The sequence below is a fragment of the Notamacropus eugenii genome, chromosome 1, assembly GCF_028372415.1.
Source record: "Notamacropus eugenii isolate mMacEug1 chromosome 1, mMacEug1.pri_v2, whole genome shotgun sequence".
Taxonomy (NCBI): domain Eukaryota; kingdom Metazoa; phylum Chordata; class Mammalia; order Diprotodontia; family Macropodidae; genus Notamacropus; species Notamacropus eugenii.
Window position 1 is genome coordinate 230,166,785 of NC_092872.1, and position 15,899 is coordinate 230,182,683.

A 15,899-nucleotide genomic window follows, 5' to 3' on the forward strand; every position below is an offset into this window, starting at 1 on the left:
AAAGATAAATTCAGGGCATGTGTTTTATCAAAACTTGGAATACTCTGTTGCACTTAGTACAGAAGTTAGCATACAGCATATTCCACAAATAACAGTGTAACAGCAGACATCTTTATGGCACTTAAAGGCTTATAAAACATATTTTACGTTCACAATCTCACCGAATCGTCAAAAGAACCCTGTGAGGAAGGGATTACAGGCATTATTATTCCCATTTTACAGCTGAGTACAATGAGTCTTATGGAGATTAAACAGCTTCCTTAGGATCAGCAATGCCAGTACATGTCACAGTTGGGATTTAAACCCAGGTTTCACCTGCTTCTAACCCTGTCCCCCCTTTACTACACCACAATCAATGTTATATGAATTACTATTCTATTAAGTGAGGGAGTATCTCTTTTGGGGGGGCTTACTGTGGATATGCTGCTGAAGAACACTCCAGAGTCAGATATCCATCTATATATAGATAGTGTGGGTGGGAGAATGTGGTTGGTTTATTGTATGCTGTTCTCACTCTGAGACATATCTAAATCCTGCTGGTAGAACCAGAGAAACCTGGCACAGGAGATGAAAGATATTCTGTGACTATCACATGTTCTCCTTCATAGTCAAGGATAATGTGCTATGATGATAGGCTTATCCAGGCATCTCTCCTTCCACAATGTCCTATAATTACTCTGTCTGAGCTGCCTAACAGGGAGTGGTAAGGGCAAGGGAAGACCCCTGCTGACCGGATGGACAGGGTATAACCTCTGAAGTAAAATAAATTCAGTGGCAGACAAACTACCAATAGGCAAAGTGTGACAAAAGTCATAAAAATAGATATCTGGGGATTTTAGTGGGACTGCAAGCTCAAAAATGAGTCAAGTTGTGACTTGGCAGCCAAAAAAAAGCTAGTGTACTCAGAGGACGCATCAGTACATGCATGGGCTACAAACCCATAGGATAATGATCTTCATGCCATACTACTATCTATGGGAAGGCTACCTCTGGGGTACTATGCTCAATTTCAGGAAAGACCTTGACAAGTTGGAGCATATGCAGAAGAGAACAGTCAGAGGACTGAGGACCTGCCATATGAGAGAGGATTGAAGGAAGTATGCAAAGTGCAGCCTGGAGATGAGAAGACCTTGTTGAGAGTGTCTGGGTGGGGTGACACAGAATTCCTTGAATGGAAGAAAGGTTCTATAACCTCTTGGGGAGTATCTACATTATCCCAGAAGAATTATGAATGGGCTTCAATTTACATAACTGATGCCTTCTTAAAAAGCTCTTCCTAGAGCAAACTTTGTGGAACCAAATTCCACTTCAAATGTTCCAGAAGGAACTAAAGGAGTCCCTGTGTTGATGTGATTGGTCAAGAGAAAATAATAACTGGCAGCACTGCCCCCATAGCACTAGCTGGTATCTCTCTGACATCAAGAGATGGAATGGAGCCACAATCCATGCCCCTCATTAATTCCTTCCCACTGAATAAGGAAAACTTTCCACTACCCCCCAAGTCCCATACCATGGAAGCTGCCTGGTTGGTACCCTTTCAGGCCAATGTCTGTCCTTGGTGCTGAACACCCCCAGATAGGAAAGGCAGAAAGCTTTGGAGAAACCCATGCACCGTAGGGCCTCTCCTGCTTTACACAGTCCAAAACGCAGGGAGCTCCATGTCCACACTCTCCTCTGATGCCACCCCCACCCCCACCCCTGCTTCTCCAACTGCCTGCCAGCATTGAGTGGTACCTGCTTTATGCATTGCAGCCGGTCATTGGTTTGCTGTATATGCCGGTCCATAGAATTCATTCTGATTGTCTCCTCTAGCCTTCTACCTGAAAGCCATTCACGTTTTCCAGCCTGTGGGAAGAGAGAGAAAGAAAAGAGACTCTCACTCAAAGTTATTCCTACCCAGATCGAACCCCTTTCCTCATCTCCTATAAGAACCTTCCCTCCCCTTCCCAAAACAGGCAACATCCCTAGGGTACGCACAAATCCAACCTTTGCAACTCTGGTACAGCAATGACTTTCCCTCAAGTCAACTAAAGACACCTGGTTAAGTATTAGCAGACTCTAGTCAGACCTTTTGCATAGGCTCATTTGAGAAGTGGGACACACACACACACACAGACACACAGACACACACAGACACACAGACACACACACAGACACACACACAGACACAGACACACAGACACAGACACAGACACAGACACACACACACACACACACACACACACACACACACACACACACACACACACACACACACACACACACACCCTGGGCAACTGGAGCAGCTAGAATGTCCTGTGTGGGGTGGGGAAATGAATGAAATGAATTCTTCCTATGTTATGCTGATAGGCTATCATGGGTCCTCTGCCTATGTATAAGGTACAAAGGACACTGAGGATGCAAACACAAAAAGTCAATACTACCTACCCTCAAGGAGTTTACACTCTTTTGAAGAAGAAAATTGTACAGGTTTAGCAGAATACAAAATAAATACAAGGAGATTGGGAAGCAAGGGCATTAGCAGCGAGCAGTGGTGGCCAGCTCTATCAGGAAAGATTTTATGGCTGAATCTTGAAGGAAGAAAGGGAATCGATCAGGTCAAGGAGGGGGAGAGAGGCAAAATGTGAGAGGAAGGCTGGAGAACAATGTGGCAAGATGGTGGAGGGTCCTGGAACACCCCCAGCCTCAGGAGTTTAAATGGTATCCTAAAGGATATAGGAAGCTATTTATTTCCTGGGCTGAGGAGTGAAAAGATAAAAGCCTTAGGTTAGGAAGGATAATTGGGAAACATTAAGCCAGATGAATTGGGAGGGGTAAAGACTGGAGGCTTGAAAGAGACAGGTGGGAGGTGATAAGGGCCTGCATTTAAATGCATGGGTCTCCTATCTACCCAGCTAGACTAGAAGCCCCCAGAGAGCCAGGCCTGTATGCTTTTTTTTCCTGGAGTTTCTTCCCATATTGCCAAGAAAAAGATTCCATTCCCAGTAGGCACTCATTACCTAAGCTTGAAAAGAGAGTTTATGGGACTGAGGAGAGGGAGGTGGTTCACGGGCACCTTCTTTGGGGGTCAGTTTACAGGCTTCAGGCCAGGGGGTGAGGGAGGATCGGGATAAAGAGGAGAGATAGAAAGGCATTCTCCCACCAAATCTACCCTGAGGGAACGCCCCCTTTTTAAATGCAAAGTCAAGTTTCCCTTTCCCTCCTCCACTCCCTAGGGGTGTTTATGGCCCTGGGCACCAATTAAAGAGTACTTATTTACATATTCATGAGATTTAGAGGGCTCCAGTCTATCGGTTTTAAGGGGGAGGGTAACAGATGTATTGACCTGTCAAACAAAGCCTTCCTGTCCTAAAGGTACCCAAACACTAAGGGTTAGGAAGCCTACTTCTTCCTTTAAATACAAGCGAACAGACAGGGGGATTGGAGGGTGAGGGTACAAAGACTGGCTAGGGGGAACAAATGCCTTAATCCTAGGCTCTTCTGTTCCCCAGGCCATGATTCCCAACTCCCACCTCTCCTTTAGGAGAGAGAGGTTTCAGTGTAGACAAAAGACCCACTGCTTACTCTATATAGCCAGCAGAGGTCACTGTTTACAAGCCCAGCCAGGCTTCCCACCCTACTGCCATCCAACCTGCAATGCACAGTCAGATCTGGCTGGAAAGGGGATGCTCTCATCTCAGAGCCCCCCCGCCCCAAATACCCCCCCCCTCCTGCTGGGACATTTCAGAAAAAAAAGTGTAGATAAGTTCTGGCTCAGCCCCCAAGTATATGACCATGACCACTTAACCTTTCTCTGAGCCTCATTCATTCCTCCATCCATCAATGATTATTAATCATGTGTTAAATGAAAGGGTTGGACAAGATGATTTTAAGGTCTCTTCTAGCTTTAAATTGTTGATACTTGAGGTGATTAGCCTCAGTCCCCCCATTCATTCAACAAATTTCTGAACAGAAGCTATCACACTCAAGACATAACAGAAGACACAAGATTCACTTCTACTCAATTCAATTTAACAAACATTAAGATCTTATTATGTACAAGGTGCTGGTCTGGGTGACTGGGAAACTTAGACACACACACACACACACACAAACACACACACACACACAGAGTCCCTGTCCTTAAAAATGCTGTTTTACTTGAGGAGATGAGAGAAGTGAACAGATATGTTTAACGTCATGGGGTAGGGTGTGATGGGGGCAAGAGAGAGACAGCTACGGGTGTAGTGGAAAGAGCGTTGAATGGGGAGTACATTTCCACACGAGCTGGAATTGCTGATCTATTGTTTACTAGCTTCATATATTATAGAAGCATAGATTTAGAATGGAAAGAGAACACTGGAAAGCATCTGTTTGTGGATTTTTAAAAAAATTTTTTGTTTGTACCCTACTTACATTTCCCAAGATATCTCCCTTTCTTCTCCTTCCCAGATGGGAGGAGGAAAATATACCATATTTTCTTATAATAAAGACAAAGAAATCATTCAGCAAAACTAATCAACCTATCCAAAGAACCTCCTAGTCTCTGTAGGGTGTCTCACTCCTAGTCCCCTGACTCACCAAAGATGGGAAGGGGCACTTTTCCATATCTTGTCTTTGGGGCCAAGCTAGGTCATCCTAATCTCATGATAATTTCAATTTTATTTTGTTGTTCTTTCGCTCACATGCTTCTATCTGGGTGTAATGATTTCCTGGTTCTGCTGACTTCACTTTGCATCAGTTCATATGTCTTCTGCTGGCTTTACCACATTCCCCACTTCTTACAGCATGGTAATATTCCATCATGTTCATATACCACAACTTGTGTAGCTATTCCCCCTATCTACTTTATTTCCATTTCTTCATTAATAATATTACAACATCTTGTGTTTATGTAGCACTTTAAGAATGGCAAAGGATATTATCTCCTAACAACTCTGTGAGGTAGGTGCTACTATGACCCCTATTTTATAAATGAAGAAATTTAGGCAGATAGAAGTTTGAACTCCGATTATTCTGACTTTCAGTGCAGGTCTTCCTGACTCTTGGTCCAGCACTCCATTAAGTCACCAAATAGTGCTATCATAAATATTTTGGTTTATGGGCAAAGAGGAAGGTTTGTTTGCTTTTTTTTCCTTCTGTCAGTAATCTTTTCTAGGAGTATATGCCTATCAGGGGAATCTCTTGGTCAAAGGGTTCGCACATCTTCATTACTTTCTTTGCATAATGCCTAATGTCTTTGCAGAATGAGTGGATTAATTCAAAGTTCCCACAAGCTTTCACTAACCGGGTTCATCCTCCCCAAAATTCTCTAACTTCAACTATTCCTAACATGCCATTTTGCCCATTTATGGGTGTGATATGAATCTTGAGAGAGGTTTTAATTTACATCCCTTCTGATTAGTGATTTAGAGCATTCTTTCATATGGTTGTTAGCAGTTTGCAATCCTTCTTTTGAGAAATGTTCATATCTTTTGACCACCAATTTATTGGAGAAACGTTTTTGGTCTTATATATTTCTGTTAGTTGCTGATATATCCTTGATATCAGGTCTTTATCAGAGATAGGTGATACAAAGATTTTTCCCAGGCCATGGCTACCCTTCTTATCTTACTTCATTAATTGTCTTCTGCAAAAGCCTTCCAATTTCATGTAACTGAAATGATCTATTCCATTTTTTTTAATTCATCGAGTCTTGGCTGCTCATTTAACACAGGAAGAAACGGTTACCTATAGGACTTGCAGGTGACAGGCTGCAGAACCAGGATTTGCACCCAGGTCTAATTCTAAATTCAAAGCACTTTTCATTGCATGATAAGACCTCCTCAGGCAAGTAATTTCCTTTTCATTTTCCTCTTCTGTAAAATGAGAAAAAAGAACTGGATTCTTTCCAACACCTATCCATCTCTAAGTTCTAGTATCCAATGAGATGAAAACAAATGCTCCTGGAAAACGTGAGGAGGGAGGGAACATTTTTAGCACCTATTGAGCTTGAAAGAGATAAGTCATCAATATGCACAAAAGCTACTCTAAAGGATTGAGTGTAAGATTCTCCCAGCCCTAACTACCTCAGACTTATGACTTCCAGCCTCTTTCCCTCCGTTCTGTACTGACTGGCCCCAAGGCCCCACCCCTTTGTCCTCAGTTAAATTTTCCCATGTATCTACCACTAGCCTACAAGTTCCTTGAGGATGGAGACTGATACCTCTGTATTTCCCATAGTACTTAATATGGTACACAATACAGAAAGGCACTTAACTATTGATTGGCTGATGAATGGCCAGTTGGATAAACTAGGATACCATGGACAATTCAAGTTTGTGGGTGACAGCAGGTATGCATGCAATATAGTGGCTAGAAATATCTGGGATCAAATCCTGCTCAGACATTTACTGGCTATGTAAGCCTGGGCAATTCATTTCATCACTTTGTGCCTCAGTTTCCCCATCTATAAAATGAGTAGGTTAGACTATAGCTGCTAAAGTTCCTTCCAGCTTCAAATCTATGATTTGGTGTCTCCACAGTGTATTTTAACCCTTTGCCCAAGGTCTTAGCTTGTAAGCAACGTGTTGCATGGTGCGGTGGCTCAGACAGAGTGAATGGACAAAGGAGGGATTCAGCTCTGATGGGGACAGAACTTCCCAGTAGCAAGCTTACAAATGGAACAGAGAGCCAAAGTGAGATTTTTCACTCTAGGTCTTTTAAAATAGGAATCACAACTCATGAGGCCTTAGCCACAATCTGTTTTGAAAGCAGGGGAAATGGACAAGTTGACTTCTAGAGAGTTTCTCTGGTGGGAAAAATTGGGAGCAGGTGCCTGGGCTGTCAAGATTTACTTTCTGGTGCTGGAGATAATGGGAAGGACAGGGTGGAAGGGGGTGGGGTTGGGAGGAGAAACATTACTGTTTCAGGTAGAAAATAATGGGCTATTTTAAAAAATCTATAAAGGATAAAATGTCTGGCTGATTAGAAAGGCCGTGGTGAAGAAGGTGACATTTTTAAACTTGAGAGATTAATGGTATAAAAACGGGGTGAATGATAGCCATTAACACCAATAATGGATGATATTGGTAGCAAATGTTTTAAGAATAAAAAGTGGCTTTGGAGGAAGAGCTGGGAGCTTTCAGTAGAAGTGGAATCATTCTATTTCCATCTTCTCTCCTTCCCTCTGCCTGGGACAGGAAGGAAAGAAGCCTTTTGGTTCTCTAATGGGAGGCTGGGTAAATTCAGGGGTCAGAAGAGTAGGGGAGAGCTGATGATAATAAGGTGTCTAAGTGTGAGGGGGCGATGGCCCAAAGCATGCCTAGGCTTCCTGAAACATTCTGTCTGACATACTCTTCCCTCATAGCTAGTGCTTACTTATTCTCTTTATCTGAATACTACTTATCCCTTGAAGCTTAGTTAAAGGTGCATCTCTCTAAGGGATCCTTCTTTGACTGTACTGGCCCCACCCACAATGATCTCCAAAAAGCCAGTACTGTCTATATTATTCACGGGGAAAGGGCCTGGACTTGTGATTTCATAGGTATAGATCAGAGATGTGAACCATGCAGGCAATGCTCAGGACATTCCCCAGTGTTTCCCCAACCAGATTAAAATGAAGTTAGGAAATATTTAACAAACTACATAGAAATACAATTGAATGCAGATAATGTGAACATGTGATTTTCTAAGATAATATGCAGCCTACTGGGATCCTTATATATCCTTTCTATTTGAGTTCGACACCGCTGGTACAGAGAACTCCCATGCAAACAAAAAGTCCCTCTACAGATACAGGTCAGCATCTTCTTTGAAACTTATGATCTTAAGAGTTATCCAGAACATTGGGATGTTAAGTGGATTACCCAGCATCCCATAGCTATTATGTGTTAGAGAGACTTGGACTCAGGTAGTCCTACCTTAGAGGCCAGCTCTCCATCCATTATTCTATGCTGCTTAACCTTTATATAGCACCATTTATTTATAAAATTAGTATTTTATGTTCTTAACTAGGCTGTAGACTCCTTGGGAGTAGGGGCCACATCTATTCCCCTCCTCTCTCCTAAGAGCTAACAATGGCATAGGCAGAGGATGGTTTCTTCATCTGTCTGTCTCTTGCATGATCAAAGTGAGAGTGGAATCACAAAGTACTAAGGAAATCATTTACCTCTTGTGGGTTGATTTTCTCAGAATCTCAGAATCCCCGGATTAGAAAGGAGCTCAGAGGCTAACCGGTCCAACCTGTACCCAGACAAGCGCCTTTCCACAACATGCCAGGCACACAACCATCCAGCCCTCCCTGAAAAGTCTCAAGTGAGTGAGTCAGGAACCTACTGGATCTGGAGGAAAGCTGTTTTAACTCTGTCCTAACAGAGTTAACTGTCTCCTCAGAGCAAATTTAAATTTGTCTCTCAGTCACTTCCACTCATCACTCTCAGTCACCCTCTGACAGCAGGTGAACAAGCCTAATCTTGTACTTTTGGGTCATGTCAAGAAGCACGTATTACATGCCTACTGGGTGCCAGGCACTGTGCTAAGTGCTAGGGATACAAAGAAAGGCAAAATCTTTCCCTCTTTTTCACACACACACACACACACACACACACACACACACACACACACACCACCACCACCACCACCACCACCACCACCACCACCACCACCACCACCACCACCACCACCACCACCACCACCACCACCACCAGTCCCTGCCTTTAAGATCACAATCTAAAGGGGAAGACTACCTACAAACAACTATGCATACACAAGAGATGTACAATATCAACTGGGGGGAGTTTTGGAGTGAAGGTACTCATTTTGAAAAAGACTGAGAAAGGCTTCTTGTCGAAAGATGGTCCTTGGCCAAGACAAGAAGGAAGCCAAGAGATGGAGACGAGGAGGGAGAGAATCCCAGGGATGGGAGACAGCGAAGACCCTTGGAATTGGGAGATGGGGCACAGATAAAGGCATAGATGGGATCCTTATCATACCTGCAGATGACACTGAGCTTGGAGTGAGAGCCAACATAGGGAATGAGAGTCAGGATCCTAAAAGAAGTTGGTAGACTAAGATATATTTTGATAAAGCCAAGCTTTATATCATTCCCCTTTGTGGGTGGGTGGGGGGGGTGTCAGTGACAGAAAAAGAAATACATTGAGCTTTGTAATTTAAAAATCATCCTTATTTGATCCTTACAATACCCCTGTGAAGTAATGTATTACTATTCCCATTTCACAGATGAACCTTTGAACTACAGAGGCCAATTCCTCAAAATCAATAAATCAAAGTGAGAAATCCAAACCTAAGTCTTCTGGCTCCAAATCTAGTGATTCCCTACCACAGGGTACCACACTCAAATGGAAACTGGCTCACACTAAATCACACATAAAGATCCTTGTGGGCTATAGTGACTTAGAAAACCACATATTAACATTATCTATGTTCTACTGTATTTCTATTAAACATTTCCCAATTATATTTTAATTTGGGTTCCAAAACAGAGTACCAGTGGGCAGTGTCTGACATTCCTGCTCTTCTTCACAGCAGGTTGTCACCTCTGTGTTATATAAGAACAATACTTTACCCAAAGTCATAAGTGATAGTGTCAGAACTAGAACCCAGATCTTTTGATTGTAAGTCTTATACTCTCCCCACCGTATCACAGGAACCCCAAGTTTATACTTGTTCAAGGTAGCAGTGGGCTTAGTAGAGTCTCTGCCAAACACTTCCCTGGACAGATACTTGGTGAAGGGAGGCAGGGGTAAAGGAATTTCCTAAGCTGGAATTTGGCTATAGTTTCAATAGATTCTCTCTCCCCAATGGAAAGCTTGGAAGACAAACAAATTGCTGGCAAACGTTTTTGCTATGTGCTAGAGACACTGTCTGTTCAATCAGATAAAGGAGAATAGAGTTTTCATGTCTCTAGAAGGATGCCAGTCACCAGAGGCACCAGACCCCACTGTCCTGTTTCCTTCTGTGTGTCTAGTGGCTGGATAACTCCATACGTCTTGTCCTTTTCCTAGCTTTTTCATCTCTGGTCAAAGTGGATGCTCACACAAACTGTGAGGTAGGAAGTATCAGTACTACCATTCCCATTTTCCAGAGGAGAAACCTGATGCCTACAGAGATGGACTGGTTTGTCTAAGCCCACCCATGAGTTATTTGGGAGTCTGCATGGAGCAGAGGACATTGTACTCACTGTGGCAATCAGAGGACTCAGGTTCTAGTATTTCCTCTGACAAGAGCTATGTATGAACAAATCACTTAACCTCTGGGGCCTCAGTTTCCTCATCTGGAAAATGAAGATAATTGCGCTTGTTGCACAGAGTTGTTGTGAGGCTCTAATGAGCTAACATAAGACACATACACAAATACATATATACTAATGGGGTGAGAGATGCAAATTGCTCTAGAAAAATATTAGAAGGGAGGGATTCCTTGGGGGAAGGTGGGAAGAAAGCAATGAAGCTACCAGGGGTTTAGTGGTTGAGGAAGACCACCTGATTTCTGAGCACAGGTGATTTAAAACTGAGATCTTCCCACCCAGGTTGGAGAAATGATAAAAGTTATAAATCTTGTTTTAAGCTTGGTGCTTTTTAGTTGTATTTTCACCCCATGGGGAGCCTGAACTACTGGAAAGAGCTCTGGTCTTAGAGTTCAAAGGATTTGTACTCAAATCTTGGCTCTTATCTAACTACACCTGTATGATCAATTTCTCTCATGGGACTTGGTTTTCCTCATCTGTAAAATGAAAGAGTTGGACCATATTCCTTTCAGTTCTAAGATCTTATGAACAAGGGAAAGTTTCTTGAGTGTCCACATTCTAAATTTAGCATGGACTTGTCTTACCTTAACTCTCTCTACTACTCACTCCATTCAGCAGACCCTCTGTTCCCTCAACATGGGCCTACTTGCCTACTATATGATTTTACTTATGACATTTCCCATCCTCTCTCCCTTCTCACCCTGAAAAGTCTACCCCGCTTACCCACATTCTATGTGTTGCCAGTAGACAAGCATCAGCTTGAGCCCTGTGACCTGAGCTTATTTTCTCATCCACAATATGGGGTAAGAATTTCTACTTTATTTCACCTCTCTCACAGGGTATCATGATATGCAAATGAGGACATAGATGTGAATATACTTTTTAAATCACAGGGTTCAATATGAATACATAATGACCCATCCTTCAAGACCCAATTCAAACCCCACCCCTATGGAGTCTTCTCTGATCGTTCCAGCCATGGCGATTTCTATCTCTTCCTTTATGAACCTCACTTCCTTCTCATACTTCATTGTCTTCTATGTTTATTTTTCCATTCGATGGTTAGTCTTCTATCCTCAACTAGATGATAAACTCTCTCATGGGGGTTTATGGCATCTGGCTATAAAAATGACTGGATCATTGGATTAATGAGGGGATGCAACTAGGGAGCCTCTGAAGTCCCTTTTTGCTCTGATCTCTAATCCTATAACTAAGTATTGCTGGACTATGCTTGAGCACATCTGGGTTTCAATCTTAGCTCTGTCATTTACAAAATGTGTGACCTTAGATCAGTCACTTAACTTCCTTGGGCTCCATCTTTAAAAATGGAGATGGTAATCTCTGCTTTGTCTTTCCTACCTTACAGGGTGATTTTAAGGATCAAGTGACAGGTGAGACTATAAAGAACAGTAACTGAAATATAGGGTATCAGGATGATCACGATTTAGAGTCAAGATCTGGAAATAAATGCCATCTTTGCCACTTATTGGTTGGTATATCATTGGGCAAGAGACGACTTTGAGCCTTAATCCTTTCCCCATCTGGGAAGTGGGATAACAGATGCCACATGACTTACTGGCTGGGCTCTTGTGGGGACTGAAAGAGAAAAACGTCATTGTTTCTAACCATTTCCATTAGGAAAAAGTCCACATCTGAAAAGAGCACCCCTCACATATGTATGGTTCTTTGTAAACCATAAAATATTATATGAATGCATGCTGTTATTGTTTCTTTATATCCCCCCAGTGCCTTGGATAACAGGTGCTGAATAAATATTTTATTGATAGAGAAAGGGCTGGAACCCAGGACTAGTGCAGAACTCTTTCCATTATACAATAAATAAGCCACCGGTGGCTGCTCTGAATTCAGGACTTTAAGTACGCTGAATGGGATAGGAACTAAAGACAAACACACACGCACACACATGTGCGCACACACATACACACACACACACACAACTGGCTTGTCTGAGTTTCTCGGATTCATTCCCCCTTGTCCCTCCTCCTTCCCCATACTTTGTATAAGTGCCAATGGATTCAAGGAAAGAGGCAAAGGTTTCTTTTTCTCCATTTCTTTCATTCAGAGGACATTCTTTCGTTCATTGTTCAGAAAACAAAGCAGATGTGAACTGGGCATTTTGGAGTTAAGTGGTAGAGGCTGGTGGCTGTTGTTGGCACGGGTATTGGGGTTGGAGATGGGACAGTTACTTCAGAAATCTGGTCTAGGGACAAACTCAATACAGGCTGCTAGGCAGAGCAGCGGATGGAGTACCAAGTCTGGAGTCAGGAAGGCTTGAATTCAAATCTGACACTTAGTAGCTGTGAGACTCTGGGCAAGTCATTTTACCTCTGTTTGTCTCAGTTTCCCCATCTGTAAAATGGGCATAATAATAGCACCTAACCCCCAGGGTTGTTATGAAGATCAAATGAGATAATAAGTGTAAAGCGCTTTGCACAGGGCTGGCACACAGTACATGCTGTACAAATGTAAACTAGCTACTTCTACTATCATCATCTTTATTATTATATTAAGAAGAGTCAGGCAGGGACACCAGCACGGGAGGATGACTAGAGAGAGCAGAGCTGGTGGAAGCCTAGACACCTGATGGGTGTGTCTCCCCATCATCACCACAGCTCAGCTTGAGCAGAGGCAGAAAGTCAAGGACAGTGGTCAGTATCAGGTATCAGGAAATGCCAGTTTGTCTCCTCACCCCTACTCAAGAACGTTCAAAAACTCCCATTGTCTGAACTCTCCCCTCTTGGCTCTGAAGGTCCACTCTTTTTGGCTCCCCAGTACTCTTCATGCTTCTGCATCTTCTGATGTGTTTTTGGGGGCAGCGGGGGGAGGGGGAGAAGGGGAGGCTAGCACGCAGCACTTCCTCCATGGGCCAGCAGATGTCTCCCTTTCCTACCAAAGGACAGCTCCCTGGGTCTCTCCTGTCCTTACCTCCCGCCTGCAGAGCCCTGTCTCCTAGAGTAGCCTGATGTTTCCTTTAAGCCTTTACAAGTCCCTACAAATCCTCCACTGCTGCCCCCTAACAGGGAATAAGTAGTAAAACTGACACTGACTGTCTGACCTTGTGGCTATTGATTAACTATGTCTGCACTCCCTGTCATCCTTCACACCTCCTGGACTGGCAAATGAAGGGCTAAGGACTCCAATCCTCCCTCCTCCAGCTTGAGCTGAAGATCTTCTAGAATAGGGTATCTTGGGGATCAAGTGGCTGCCACACTGTGGGTCACCAGCTACCACATCTGGCGTATTCATTCACCTCCCCCAGAGTATGATTAACTATGTCAGTCAACATGGCTCCCTTCTATGACTGAATATGCCAACCAACATGGCTCCCTAGTCATAGTCCAAAGAGTTGGGTTCGAGTCCTTTGCTCTGCTGCCTAAGTGACCTTGCATGAGTTTTCTTCTTGAACCTTCAGCTCCCCCTTCTGTACAATGAAGGGTTGGAATGGATGACCTCTGTTTCCTTTCCAGTTTGATGAATCAGCTTATATAGAGGGGGGCAGCATGGAGTCTGAGATAGAAAACAGGTCTCAGGCCTAGGTTCAAGTCATGTCTCTGATACATGCTTGCTCTGTGGCCCTGGGCAAGTCACTTACATTTCCCAAGGGCAGAGAAGTTTAAGTTTCTCCCTACCTAACACACATTGCACAGAACAGTTGCTCGGGAGATAACTTGTTGACATGAATTGAATTCCAATTTTTCTTACTTTCAGAAGATCCTCCAGCAGTCAGCTCATACTACCCAAGCCAACCAGTCTACACTGACTTGAAAGGCCTACAGAGGAGCTCTACCTCCCTCTACAGGCTCCAACCTCCATTACAATCTAGGTCAATTCTGAATGTCTAACTTGAATCTCTTCACTTAAGCCTTATTTGCATCTCAGTGGAGAGGCATAAGGATAATAATTCACACTGATATAGTAACTCAGTAGAACACTGCCACTCACAGATTCTACCTTGGAAACCATCCCTGGCCTTCCCCAAGGCTTATCATGCCCTGGGAAGTGCACAGATCAGGAGCTCTCAATGCACTCTGGCTTTTTACTGTTGGATAGATCCACTCTTAGAGTGCAGGCTGCTGTATGGAGAACAAGGTTATCTAAAGCCCACCTTTTCTTCCTCATCTGTTCCCTCTTTCCCCTCAAAGATGCTGGGCTGGATAACAACCCACTGACCTTTTCCCTCCCCAACCCAAGCCCACTTCTCAGACCGAAAGGGAACACCGCAAGCCAAGGCTCTGGGTTGTTTTTAGCCGACAAACACATACGTGGTTATGTGCTCCCACACATACGTGCTTTGACAGTGAGTTCTTGATTCGCCATGGTTGTGGGGGACAGGGAGAGCACGAATAAGTGCAGCCCACTGAGAATCCAAATTCTTGCTTTAGCCCACTGCCTCCAGCTGCCCACCCCTTTTACTGCAGGCAAGAAGCCAGTCAGACGGGGAGGCTACAAGGAGAGGAGTGGGAGACAAGATTTCACTCCGGTTCTGCTAAATTTTGCCATTCATTGAGTCATGACTCTGGGCAAGCCATACTCCTCTCTCTGGGCCTCAATTTCCCCTTCTATAAAAGGGTAGGAGCACTTACATAACACCTACTTTGCCCCATGCACCATGATAAATGCTTTAGAGATATTTCATCTGATCCTCCCAACAAAGCTTCAAAGTAAATGCTGTTATATCCTCATTTTGAAGTTGAGGAAACCGAGTCAAACAGAGGAAGTGATTTGCTCAGGGTCATATGGTTAGTCATTGTCAGGTTTTCCTGACTTCAGGCCCAGCGCTCTATCCACTGAGCCATCTAGCTGTCAAATGGTCCAGATAATCTCTAGGATTTTTTCCAGTTATAATAATTATTCCATGATGACTATGTTCATCCTCCCCTGCCTTTTTTATAATATTTTGTGGATGTCATAGCAAGTCTGGAAAGGAACTAGCAACACAGAGAAGCTGTGAACTGGCCATTTAGTTGTGAATTGGGAACTTACTCTGTGTAGATGGTCCCAGACTGAAGTTTCACATAGAAAAGTCAACCAACTCAGTCCCTTCCATGTGGATTGGAGGATCTCAGTGTGGCCCAGGGTCAAATCATGAGCCCTCTAGCAAACCTTCATCTGATCCCTCCATCCACCACTCCGCTAATGGACATGTCTTAGGTTTTATTCATTTATTTGAATGTCTTCAAGCAAACTATTTTTTTTAAGATGTGGGAAAATTTTAGGCCATCTTGTTTGACTCTCTTACCTCAAAACAGGATGGGGCTTATGGCAAAACCCAGCCCCAACCATCTCCTGAGGTCAGGTGCCCAGGTACATCTACATCTGACCTCCGTCCAAAGACATGGAACTTTTAAGGTACTTGGCAATTTAAAAAAAAGCCAGGGGAAAGGTTTGCGTATTTGACACAAGAAAAAAAAGAGTCGCTTGATTTATAATATGCCAGTGAGAAGCTACCATGGCTTGTCTCAGCTGAACACCAAGCATGGACGGATGTGTGACAAAGCATCCCTGCCCATGCAGGGAGAAGAGGAACAAGTAAGGTAGCACCACTAAATTGGACTGCTTCTGTCATGCAGAAATCTCCCAAGGATTCTGGCCCCTCTTTTGCTCTAGAAATATATCCATTATTGGTGAGGGGGGGGGGGGAGAATGGTCGGCT

At 43.6% G+C, this 15,899-nt stretch overlaps 1 protein-coding gene across 14 annotated transcripts in view; it reads right to left on the minus strand.

Annotated features, from left to right (window-relative positions):
- ZMIZ1 (zinc finger MIZ-type containing 1) overlaps positions 1–15,899 on the minus strand; it is a 439,750-nt gene that overhangs the window by 193,058 nt on the left and 230,793 nt on the right. For all 14 annotated transcript variants that reach the window (XM_072628053.1, XM_072628048.1, XM_072628046.1 and 11 more), the window contains one exon: positions 1,735–1,845. In XM_072628053.1, the coding sequence (XP_072484154.1) occupies positions 1,735–1,794 (60 nt within the window). In that variant the 5' untranslated portion in view covers positions 1,795–1,845. The remainder of the gene's footprint in view (positions 1–1,734; positions 1,846–15,899) is intronic.